Source organism: Phycodurus eques, chromosome 14 (genome assembly GCF_024500275.1).
Source record: "Phycodurus eques isolate BA_2022a chromosome 14, UOR_Pequ_1.1, whole genome shotgun sequence".
NCBI lineage: Eukaryota > Metazoa > Chordata > Actinopteri > Syngnathiformes > Syngnathidae > Phycodurus > Phycodurus eques.
This window is the reverse complement of record NC_084538.1, coordinates 961,163-973,823: the sequence shown is the minus strand read 5'-3', so window position 1 is coordinate 973,823 and position 12,661 is coordinate 961,163. Positions and strand designations below refer to the sequence as shown.

The 12,661-nt window shown below is 44.7% G+C and overlaps 1 protein-coding gene across 1 annotated transcript; it reads right to left on the bottom strand.

The window, feature by feature from the left end:
- rcor1 (REST corepressor 1) lies at nt 1–11,562 on the bottom strand. Its single transcript, XM_061697283.1, has 13 exons — nt 11,037–11,562; nt 10,875–10,934; nt 7,814–7,894; nt 7,329–7,381; nt 6,460–6,621; nt 6,240–6,358; nt 6,098–6,167; nt 5,950–6,000; nt 5,222–5,371; nt 5,063–5,140; nt 3,195–3,252; nt 2,129–2,344; nt 1–209 (listed from the first exon to the last, which is right to left on the bottom strand). Exons 1-13 carry the CDS (start codon nt 11,212–11,214, stop codon nt 175–177), a joined length of 1,311 nt encoding a protein of 436 aa, XP_061553267.1. The 5' UTR covers nt 11,215–11,562; the 3' UTR covers nt 1–174.
- Between the last annotated feature and the right edge of the window lie 1,099 nt (nt 11,563–12,661).

The following is a 12,661-nucleotide window of genomic DNA, read 5'->3' as shown; positions in this document are numbered from 1 at the left end:
TGCTTTCAGATTGATTTAATAAAACTATGGCAGGTCCTTTTACTTTATAAAAATGTACTTTGCCATGGCAACAGATGACATCAGCGGCTCTTCACATGAAAAAAGAAAAAAGAATAGGTAAGGGGGCGGAGTCAGACATCCGCACACACTCAAGAGCACCGGGGTTCACTGGGGTCAGAGGTCCCCAGGGGGCAGAGTCAGGTGGTCGTCTGTTGAGCACAGAGAGTGAAGTGAGCGAAGCGACGAAGTCGCATATGTGAGCTTTTCGTTGAGACGCTTTGGCGTCATCTTGGTAGCAAGGAACTATGTTGAAGTGTGCTGAGGAGCTCAAGTGAGACAAAGGTAGTGCTTTCCTGCCATCTTGTGGTATTTTGGTGCCAAGGAACTATGTTGAAATGAGATGGAGTTCCTTAAGACAAAAGTAGCGCCTCGTGGCATGCATAGGCAGTGATGGCGGTAACGCGTTTTGAATTTTGAATAACGAGCAATGTAGTGCGTTACTGTATCCAGGAAAGTAATTCGATTATATAGTTCCTTCATCAAACCAATACCAGTTACAATTGAGTCAACAATGGCTCCATGACAATTATTCATTTGTAGATAACGACTTGGGAGAACGAGCAGCCCATCTGTCCAAAGGTATTTGAACGATTAGGCAGACCTCTTGCTTTCAAACATTCTGAGGAAAAGGTTTAACACGCCGCCCCGCCGACGGAAGCAAGCGCTTCTGCCCCCGTCGATCACCCCGCAGCTGCGTAAACTTGTCACAGAGAGCCAAAAATTCCGATGGCGGGAGCAAGTGTGCGTGTCGATGGGGGACGGTATCAGGAAAAGCGACAACTGTAGAAAGCAAACCAAATGAGTACCGTTGGCCGCAATCACGCTTTTCAAACAACATTGCGCGCAGTCCTGTGCGTTCCCCCCAAGCCCAACATCTAAGCGCCTCTCTCTCTCTCTCTCTCTCTCTCTCTCTCTCTCTCTCACCTTGACACGCACGCACGCACACACAGTTGCCTTCATGGACCCCCTCACAATCAGGAAACCACAGAACTCGAACAATATGCAGGGTTGTTACAGTCTGTCTGTCTATCAGTTAAGCGTCTATAAAGAAGGGTACTTGAGAATGGAGTGCTTGTTTCCATGTTTATGTTCTTACTGTATTTGGCATGTGAAGTCTGCAGGAAGTTGCTCATTTAACGTGACTTCAACTTGACTCATATTTCAGTTATCGGTTCATGTTGATGACGTCATTTTGTAACCTGTGTGGCATATATTATTACCAAGTAATGGCTACGCTTAAGCTAATGCTCCTTTTGTACTGTGGATAAGTGATATTCCTGCCACTTGGCAGCTGATGAAAGTAACTCCAAAAGTGACTTGTAATCTAACTTAGTTACTTTTGAAATCAAGTAATCGGTAAAGTAACTAAGTTACTTGTTCAAGGTAACAGTGGCTATAGGCAATTACAAACCCTCGTAGGGGGCCATCAATGATTCACCGATTTCACCGATTTTTGCTACAGTGGGGGTTGACTATGAAGTAGACATTCCAACAGCTTCTTCCCTCTTGCGATCAACTTCTTAAACACCTAACCTATAATTCCATGACAACAAGCTGGCAATTTTTTGACTTGAGTTCGTTGTCACATTTCTGTGGGGCCAATTATATATTACTCGTGCACTCACTGTAGTCGTCTCGCCACGTTGCATATCTGTTGTTGACCAATACTGGCCACTCATGCCAGAGTGGCATCTGCTCCATTTGCACACGGATCGAGGAGTATCTGTAACATTTGCACAACCGACATTGTCCCAGATGATTGCACGACTCTTCACTTGAAACCGCATCCACTCCTTGAAGTCTCAGCGCCCTTTGCACAATGGTCATTGCACCGGACTATCGCAATATGAGTCGTTCGAACTGCTCTAAGTGCTAGAGGACTCTGCATCTTTTTGCACCATTGTTTTTTGTCAATGTCTTGATGTCCCCAAAGTGTTCTGTAAATTGACTGTCTGTTGTACTAGAGCGGCTCCAACTACCGGAGACAAATTCCTTGTGTGTTTTGGACATACTTGGCAAATAAAGATGATTCTGATTCTGAAGTCAAACTCAAGTAGAGTCCGCCTACCCGCTGCGTCGTCCTCGGGCGGCCCCGCCGCCTCCATCTTGTCGTCGTCGGGCACGGCTCCGCCCTCCACGCCGTTCTCCGCCTCCCACTCCTGCAGCACCTGGTCCAGGTTGAAGCGGCGCCGGTAGTTGACCAGGAAGTTCTTCACCTGCACCACCGACTTGTTGCCAATCACGTCCGAGATGGCCTGGAAGTCCCGCCCGTACTTCCTAATGGCTGTCAATCACACACGCGGGCCAATGAGAGACCGGTGAGCCATTTCCTCCTCCCCAAGTAGTGATTAGGAAATGGGGAATGAGCGAATGACTCTGAACGCATTGAAGGATTTTAATGTAGTATATAGTGGATTTACTGGACTATATAGTTGACTCTATGGATGGAACGATGAATCGAAACTTCCTTAACTACTATATAGTTGTTGTTTTTTTTACAGTGGACTATATAGTTGAGTCATCGGTCAAACTAAAAATAGTTTTGAAACACTACCCGGTGCTGCCTAAAGGTGCAACAACTAATCGATTATTAAATGAATCGACAACTATTTTGATCATTGATGAATCATTTAGAGACCTTGTTGAACTTAAAATTGTCCAATTCCTGGGAATTTCAGCCTCTCAAGAGTACATATTCTCAGATTTCTGCAGTCCTCCAGGAAAGCAGACTGATTTTTTCAAAACAAGACATTCGCAAACCTCTGCTTATACTTTGGAAAACAACTATCAACATTTTTGCCAATTTTTTTGACGTTACGGACCAAACCTGGAACTTAATTAGGGCTACAACTAACGATTATTTTATTACTCAATTAAGCAGTGGATTATTTTTTCAATTAATCGATGAATCGGACTAAAAACATTTTATTGTTTGCATCTGCTGAATGCAACTAATCGAGTAACTTGTAATCTAATTTAGTTACTTCCCAAATCAAGTAACTTGTAATCTAATTTAGTTACTTCCCAAATCAAGCAACTTGTAATCTAATTTGGGGATAGGGAGGGATTGCATCACGGCCTGTGTGTGTGTGTGTGTGTGTGTGTGTGTGTGTGTGTGTGACGAAGGGACTTACCTTGAACAGCCAGAAGCTGCTCGTCTGAACTCCAACGCCCGTTCACTTTACAGCTCACCTGTGGCGCGCGCGCACACACACACACACACACACACACACACACACACACACACACACACACACACACACACACACGAAAGACATCATCATCAACACACATCACTGGACACGATAGTTTTTCCGGACTCGATAAACGGTCGTTGTTGTGGCGAGCCGGGGCGCAGATCACACAGTGAGCCGACAGCGTTAGACGGCCGTGTCATTAGCCGCTAGCGGGCTCACGAAATTTACAAGCGGGTCCAAAACAAGATCTCCGTCTCATAGGGGCGCCGTCGGGAGCCGCCATATTTACGCCGTGCCTAGACAGTAACGTCACCGCGGAGTCACGTCGAGACGAAGCAATGCGCAGACAGCTTTTCCAGACTACTCTGAATAACCTGCGAAGCCGAATGAACTTCCATTCGAATCTGGCCCGTTTATTCCAATTGAGGTGTTTATATCGGGTATTTTCATTCAGTTTGGGATTCTAAACCGATTGTAATCGGTATAGAAGGTGACACGGCAACCAGGCTAGTCTTGCAGCACTTTCTTCTTTATTTCAGACCGAGAGGGATCCACGTCACAGAGTCAAGAAAAACAATTGAGAAACAAGAAAGGAAATGAGAACAACAACAATGATTTAAAAGCAAAACTAAAATATAAGAATATAAAATAAGGGCGGCACGGTGGACGACTGGTCAGCACATCGGCCTCACAGTTCTGTGGACCGGGTTCAAATCCCGGCCCCGCCTGTGTGGCGTTTGCATGTTCTCCCCGTGCCTGCGTGGCTTTTCTCCCACATCCCAAAAACATGCATGCGAGGTTAATTGAAGACTCTGAATTGCCCGTAAGTGTGAATGGTTGTTTCTTTGTATGTGCCCTGCGATTGGCTGGCGACCAGTTCAGGGTGTACCCCGCCTCCGGCCCGAAGATAGCTGGGATAGACAAAATGTCCCGGACAAACGGCTGCGGTGTCATTGAGCAAGACACCGATACCCCGAAGTGTTCCCCGGGCGCTTCAGCTACCCCCTGCGCCAGTGTGTTCCACTAACAAGTGTGTGTGTGTGTGTGTGTGTGTGTTCCCCCCGTGATGGGTAAAATGCAGAACTCATTTTGTATGCGTGTTCATGACAATAAAGCTAATTCCTCTCTTCTTTATCTTCATCATTACTTGCAAGTTTGCAAATTGTATTCCCTTTGAATAATCTTGAGATATTTTGTTGTTGTCAAACCCTTTTGTCAAAACAGTCGTTGAACAAACTATTTGACTATTGTATTCAAAATGAGTTATCCATCAATGTGTTGTGCGCTGTGTATGCAATAATATGAAGAGGCATTTATACAAGGTATGGCTTCACAGGCACGCGGCCCTCCGAGGCAAACCAGAACTCCAATTTGGCCCGTGACAAGATTGAGTTTGACACAACATGCAGCAGTTTGGCACATAGTGAACTACTCTTGAAAAAATAGGTCTCAAGCTGTTTAACGCCACGCCCACTTCAAGTTTACATCAAACTAACCAATGTTGTAACCAATTTAACCAAACCACATAACTTTGCCTTACAAAAGTCCACTAGCTCCATGTGAGCACACAATGGAAAACGACATCAGCAGGCTAATGAAACTAGCATCAATGTCACTGTCACATTTGTTGGAACACAAACAGTGCAGCAACACATGGAGACAGACAATACAACCCTCCTTGCAGGCATACAGTATATTCTTTATACTCGGCAAAAAAGGCACCTAATTTGGAGCGTCGTCGCTGTGGTTACTTCATTTTGTTAAATAATCATTGTCGTCATCTACTTTTTCAATACGGTGGTTACCTCAGGTTGTCTGAATTGGTCCACTCCAGAGTCCAGTTTCTCCTTCAGAGCACTGTTGGACTGCTTGATGCTCTGGACCTGAAGCACACATACTTGCACATTTACACACACACGCGTGCACACACACACACCGCGACACAATAGGTAGGACGTGGCAACCTGTCGCTTGGCGGCGGTCAGTTGAGTGTCCAGCTGCCGCAGGACGCCGTGAGCGCATGAGGTGGACAGCGAGACCACATCCTCCTGCTTCAGGAACATTCCTCTGGGGGGGCGGGTCTTGGCCCGGTGGGCGCCTTTGACGCCTGACACCTGACAAGACGAGTTCATTTTATGTAAAAACTTGCCCACGAGGAATGCAACCATGCCAATCACACGCAAAGCGCCACCACTGGCCGGGAGGTGAATCGATTCAGAGGATTTGCTGAATCGATATTCAATTGCGGGGGGAGAGAATTGCAATGCATTGAAGAATCGATATTTCTACCCACCCCTCAAGAGGAGCGGGCAGTTTGTTATTTTAGTGCCGAGGTTGGGGACGCGAGGGAATTATTGATGGGAGCGTCAAGCTAAGGCTTCATTGATTCCGAACCTCCACCTCATCGCACGGACTCGAGGTTAGCGGACTGCTGAAGCGCTCAGAAAAGTCATTAGCCTCCGGGTTTAACACTCTGCGCTTTGAATGTTTACATGTTTTGTGTGATCGGTAAAACTTTTTGTGTGGTAGTGGTTTAAGCAGACTGTTTGTATATTGTTGTGACTCAGGTGAATTCTTTTATTTTATGCAGAAATCTAGTCTAACCTTCCAAAGAGTTCCCATTTTCTTGCAACTGTGTGTGTGTGTGTGTGTGTGTGTGTGTGTAAGATGGCGGATGTTTGTGTGTTCTTACTTTGAGTCCAGCAGCAGCTTTCACCTCCGGCCGCTCAGTTCCAGAACTCGGCTAAATGACGGGAGAAAAGAAGTCACGTATGAAACGCACGACACGATGATAACGACTCGTGAAGACGACATATATCATTGCGTGTCGATGAGCTGACCTCCTTGCTGTCTTCTTTAACGTGATTGGACTCGTAATCACTGGGGGGATTTTCTTGACTTTCGTCGTCACTGCAACGCGCACACAGTTTACAGCCGTCGGTCATCCGCCGCGCGCGGGACCAAACCTTTCCCGTCGCTCACCTGTCGTCTCTCTCCCTCTTGACTTTCCGGCTCTGCCTCTCCATCAGGCTGCTCCTGTTCCGGCTTTTCTTCCACGAGTAGTAAAAGCGGACCAGGCTGGCCATGGACTTGTCGGGTAGCTGAAATCAAACAGGAAGCGGAAAGACGGTCGAGCGGTCACGTGGCTCTCGCTCCGCTACGCCGGACCAAAAAATGTGTTGATTGAGGGCAGCTCGCCGACCATCTGCTGGATGCGGTGGAAGCTCTTCCCGTGGAAGCTGAAGGCCTGCTCGAACAGGACGCGGTCCTCCACCGTCCACTCGTCGGGAAACGGCGTGAAGTTGGGCAGGTCGGCCAGCGACTTCTCCACGTCGTGCTGGTGCCAGAACAGCATGCCCAGGGCCTACAAACAGCACAACAGTCAAGAAGGTGACAGCCGGTAGACGCAACAGTCAATAATACGGTATAGCAGACATTCAGTCACAAAACACGTGACAGTCAGTAACACAACTTGGAGCAAAGTGCTCGTGAGTCAGTTACTAAAATGACAGTGAGTAACATAACATTGGGTAAAATGTCAGCCAGTAACGTAACACTGAGTGGCAGTCAGTAACATGAGCGTCACGAAGTCAAGTCGGACTCAGTAACGCAACAGGAAAGTAACATTCACTCAAATCCAAGTGAGCAATATAAGAGTGAGTCAAGTTTCATCCAGCAACAAAACGGTGCAGTCAGTAAGTAACAGGAAGCCTCACTCAGGCCACAGTAGTACAGAGCTGTCAAATGTTTCGGAGCGTCCGGATTTACATATACAATATGTTATATACGATAATTGTCCCGTGGTAATGCTTCTTGACAACATTTTGAAAAGATGGAACTTCAGAAAAAAGGTGGCCGTATTGTTCTGGGAGTTCATTTCTATAGGTTGGCAGCTCTGGTAATATAACAGTGAACAAATGAGCAGTTAGTAACATAAGTCACTAAAGTGTCGGTCAGTAGCACAATAGCTAGCAACGTACAGTATCAGTCCGTCTTGAAGTAACAGAAAAAGAATGGAACAGAGTGTGTCGAGTGACAGTCACGTAAGACGGCCAATAATCAAAGATCAACCTGTTCCATGTTGTATCCGTGTTTGTCTTTGGCGATGGTGATGTATTCATCCACTGAAAGAAACAAAAACTCATTGAAGTTGGACTCACACCGTTACAAGTGTTGCCTCTCAATGACAACCACACGATCTTGACGTGTTACTTTTAAACTGCAACTCACACTGGACCGTGTTATGGGTGTCCACCTTTTCATACCAAGTCTTACTTCCAGTTACAACTCACACTCACCGTGTTATGCCTCTGACATCTTAATTACAACTGTACCAACGTTACAGTGCCAGTTAATTGCTGCGACAAAGTAAAGGCTAACAACTGAGCGTCCCCCCTTGGTTGACTATTCACTCGTGGCGGTCGGCAGGGCGGCGTCGTGGTGTTCGATAAGTGCGATACAATAATAACGATACAATAATTGAGCATATATCCACACAGACGTATATACCGGGGCTGTCTACGTTGGAGTCAAAAAATAAGCGATGCAAGTCTTACGTTGACTCTGCTGAACACTGTTGCTGGGACTCCACACCAACATGCCCACACTGTGGGACAGCTGACACGCCTTCGCCACCTCTGCAAACACACACACACACCATTTTCTCCATTGAAATGAACTGAAATGCCATTGACTCCCGCAAAGCACAATTTTCGGGGGCCACTAAGCTTTTAGTAGATAAAAATAGCACCGTCGTCCTAAATGTACCATGTACCCAGCCACTGCCAGTCCCAAGGAGGAAACAAATGGGCGGGCTGTGTCAGGGAGAGCATCAGATGTAAACACTGCGCCAAACAAATCATGCGAGTGACGCCGTGAGGTGACCCCCCATTGGGCAATTCGAAAGTCGCGACAACTAAATGTACTATGTAACGCTGTTATTGGATCGTAATAAATGCTACCATTGCATTTATTAGTACTAAATGTTAGCATGTTGAGTTTAATGACTACTAGCATTTGTGTAAATTGCTAGCATGCATAGTTGTTTTCCCATGTGCGATGTCACGTCAGTTTGTGCTAGCGTGTTACTTTATTTAAACTAATATGCTAGCTAACACTACTGACGAGCCTTAGGTGAAGGTGGTTCGTTTGTGTCGGATAATTTAACTACTGAATACAGTTGTTTATGTAACAAGGGGTTATGAGTGTGCACATGCTAGCCAAATGGCGTTGATGGTTTATGATCCTCTCCATTTTAAGCGCTTTGCCGCTATCGATACACAATACACATGGGCCGATTACCATGTTGAAAGTCTACCACGGTTTTGAAAAGTCAATGTTTCAATTACCGCAACACTGTCAATTACGAGACGACTGTCGCGCGCTAAACAATCAGCCGGCCTGCCTTTCTTTCCTCCTTCCCATCTGAGCAGAGGCGGCAGGGGCGGCAGTACAGGGGCGGCGCACACACGCGACAGCAGGGAGGGTTACGTAAGACGAACGCGCTGATAAGGAAACAAGTGACACCAGCAGGAAAAGGAGACGATTCAATTTTATTGACAATACAAATTCTGGAATTTTTTTTGGAACAAAGGCACCAGTGTGCCTAATGGAATTGTTGCTAACAGTCCCTTCTGAGAGACTCCTCTCCAAAACAGGGCAGATCATTTCCAGACAGATAGAAGAAACCGGATCAGCTCCTCAAAGCTCGAGGTGCTTCTCAATGACAATCGGAACTGTAGACTAGTTTATCTGGATGCTACTTTTTTTTTTTCTTTTGTTTGTACAACCCCAATTCCAATGAAGTTGGGACGTTGTGTTACACATAAATAAAAACAGAATACAATGATTTGCAAATCATCTTCAACCTATATTTAATTGGATACATGACAAAGACAAGATATTTCATGTTCAAACTGATCAACTTGATTGCTTTTAGCAAATAATCATTAACCTATAGTTTTACGGCTGCAACACGTTCCCAAAAAGCTGGGACAGGGTCATGTTTACCACTGTGTTACGTCACCTTTTCTTTTAACAACATTCAATCAACGTTTGGGAACTGAGAACACTAATCGTTGAAGGCTTTGCATAGTCGAGTTTCAAGTTGCACTTCCGGATGTAGCGCCGAACTGTATTTACTGACATTGGTTTTCTGAAGTGATCCTGAGCCCGTGCGGTGATATCCTTTACACGTCGATGTCGGTTTTTGACGCAGCGCCGCCCGAGGGATCGAAGGTCACGGCCATTCAATGTCGGTTTTCGGCCTCGCCGCTTACATGCGGTGATTTCTCCAGATTCTCTGAACCTTTTGATGATATTATGGACCGTAGAGGATGAAATCCCTAAATTCCTTGCAATTGTACGTTGAGGAACGTTGTCCTTAAACTGTTGGACTATTTTCTCACGCACTTGTTCGCAAAGAGGCGAACCTCGCCCCATCTTTGCTTGTGAATGACTGATCAATTGAGGGAAGCAATCCTGGCACCCACCTGTTCCCAATGAGCCTGGTCACCTGCGGGCTGTTCCAAACACGTTTGATGAGCATTCCTCAACTTTTTTGCCACCCGTCCCAGCTTTTTGGGAACGTGTTGCAGCCGTAAAAGTCTAAGTTAATGATTATTTGCTAAAAACAATCACGTTTATCAGTTTGAACATGAAATATCTTGTCTTTGTAGTGTATTCAATTAAATATAAGTTGAACATGATTTGCAAACCATTTTATTCTGTTTTTATTTATGTTTAACACAACGTCCCAACTTCATTGGAATTGGGGTTGTACATAATTTAATTTAGATTTTCTTCTGTTTTGTAGTCATTCAGTTGTTTCACTTAAAATTTCTTTGGTAGAAAAAAAAATTAAAAGTCTAAAACAGTTTAATTGTAAATACTTATATTTGTTTTTCTATTTTATATATTTTTTTTAGCACTATGTAAGAGCACGGATCACCAACATGGTGCCCGCTGGCACCGGGTAGCCCCCAAGGAACACGAGTAGCCAGCGGGTCAGTTCTAAAAATAGCTCACCATTGATGGAGCACTGTGATTTACTAAGTGTTATTTATTTATTTAACCTTAACATGGAACATGTTTATGAAATGTATCACATATTCTATATTGTTTTTAAAAATAAAATTGTGTTCAATGGGGAAAAAAAGTTGTTTTTATTGCCCCACATCTTTCAAAATAAAAGATATTAAAGCTGGAATTTAAATACTGTGATACCGCGGTATTTTTGCTCAAGGTTATTGTACAGTAATTATCCGATACCGTCCCATACCAAATACACAATTACATTACGTATAACTGTATATATTAGTACTAGCTGTACTGTTTAGTACTGGACAAGGATAAGTTGTAGATGCACTGTGTTATGACGTTAGCATATTCATTAGCAAGTCACGTGCAACGTTAGCGTTAGACTAGTGGTATTTACTATTTATTGTAACAGCTGGGCTGCGTTATCAATCTGTTTTTTATTTGTGGTTTTTTTTTTTTTTTTGCAACGATTATACATTAGTTGTTTTTGTACAGTAGTTAGGTAACTATTACGACGAATTGTTTTCGAAGTGTGCGTGAGTTGTTCGAGGCTATCCCATGCAACTGTTACTTTCTTACCTGGGTCAAAGTCCGGAACCACGGCTTGATACTGTGATCCGACCCGCATCCCCCCTCCACCTGTATTCCCCCCAAAACATAAAGATAGACAGTTCAAAATGAGGCAAACGTGAGGGAGTTTTTGTTTGTTTTCGGGCCGGGGCTGGGACCGAGGCTACCCACCGTGCTCCTCGTCACTACTGGAGCCAGAACTTCCATCTTCCCAGCAGCCCCGGCCGCTGCTTCCATTACCGGACACACTCTTCCCGCCGATGCTCATCGCCGCTCCGGGGCCGCGACCTCGCCTCTTGCCGGCCACCGGCGCCGCCGCCTCCGCGTTCCTGTCGAGCATGGGCGCCATGGGCCGAACGCGACCGACGCGAAGCGGGTTCGACTGGAAGAAGAGGGCCGACAATAACGCCAACTTCTTCGGGCCTCACCACAACAGGAAGGCTAAAAAAAAGAAAAAAGAAAAAGTCAGCTAAAACTAACTGGAGGTAAGTCGGGCCGGAAGTAGACGAAGAAGAAGCAGTAGAAGAAGTCGTAGAAGACAAATTTAGACTCAAGAAATACAATTGAAAGCCTTGTTTCAGTTTACGAATAATGGAGATGTTGAAGAAAATATATTTTTGTTTGTTCTGGCCTCGCGACGACAGTAAGGCTAAAAAAGTGGGCTAACTAGAAGCAAGAGGCGGAAGTTGGGACCGGAAGCAGACGAAGAATTAGTAGAAGAAGAAGTTGTAGTGGGACAAATAGTAGTAGTAGTAGTAGATTATGACAAATCGAAAAAGAATCGCGTAATCACTTATTTTATTAAAGCCCTGTCTTCCAGTTATTCAGGAAAGCGCTTTCTGTTTAGTACTTATAAAACACTAATTGATATTGAGTAAGAAATGATCCTGTTTCTGCATCTTACAGTAGCTATCATAAAGACTTAAAACTTGTCTACCAGGCAAATTTCATATTCACAAATCCACTGAAGTCATCTAGGCCAATTATTCACTTGTTTTACATTGAACTAAACATTTTGTATAACTCACTAAAATATGAGAAAGGCCATGACAATCGCCCACGTTCTAGAGAAAATTGTAAAAACTATTTCATTAAAACTTTTAACAAGTGATATATACTTTCTTATCATTTATTTTCTATCTTTTGTCTCTCACTCAAAAGTGTATCCCTCACCTTTTTCTGTAGTGCAAGTTTACAGTTGTTTTTTGTTTCTGTCTGGACAATAATGATAGTCTTGCTTTTATTGAAGCTATTTTTATATGATCACATTGAACGCTTTCTGGTGCCTTGATATAATAACCCACTGTAGCACAAGAGGTGGCGGTAATGCACATTTTAAACACTAGATGTCACCCGATAATAAACGAAACACGAGAAAAAGCAGAAGACGACGGCGAAGAAAGTTGACGTTGGTTACGAGGTGGACCGCTGAGTTATTTTTTTAATCTATAATTTCAAAAAACTGATCAAACAACAGCTGTAAAGACGTAAAGTAGCGCATAATAGTGAATGAAAATTTCAACCATTGAATGGCATCGTTAATTTACGATGATTAACACGTACAGGTAGTAAGGTGTTTGCGTAATGTCCATCGTAAAAGAACGGCACGCGCGCCTCCGTGTCCTGGTGACGTCCATGTTGTAGTCTGACCGTGCAGCTCATCATTCATGTCGAGGTGTAACAATGTTCGCTATGCCTGCAATGCGCACTTAGCGCCGCCCCCCTCTTAAGCCCCCAAACAAACATCCTCACATGGAGGCACCAGAGGTGGGGGTGGGGGTGGGGGTGGGCAGCCA

Excerpts from the sequence above, each read along its gene's own strand:
- rcor1 (XM_061697283.1), bottom strand. The coding sequence starts at position 11,214 with ATGGCGCCCATGCTCGACAGGAACGCGGAGGCGGCGGCGCCGGTGGCC. Across the intron at positions 7,895-10,874 it reads GGTTCCGGACTTTGACCCAG|AGGTGGCGAAGGCGTGTCAG; the intron begins GTAAGAAAGTAA and ends GTGTGTTTGCAG. Across the intron at positions 5,141-5,221 it reads TGACCGCCGCCAAGCGACAG|GTCCAGAGCATCAAGCAGTC; the intron begins GTTGCCACGTCC and ends TGTGTGCTTCAG.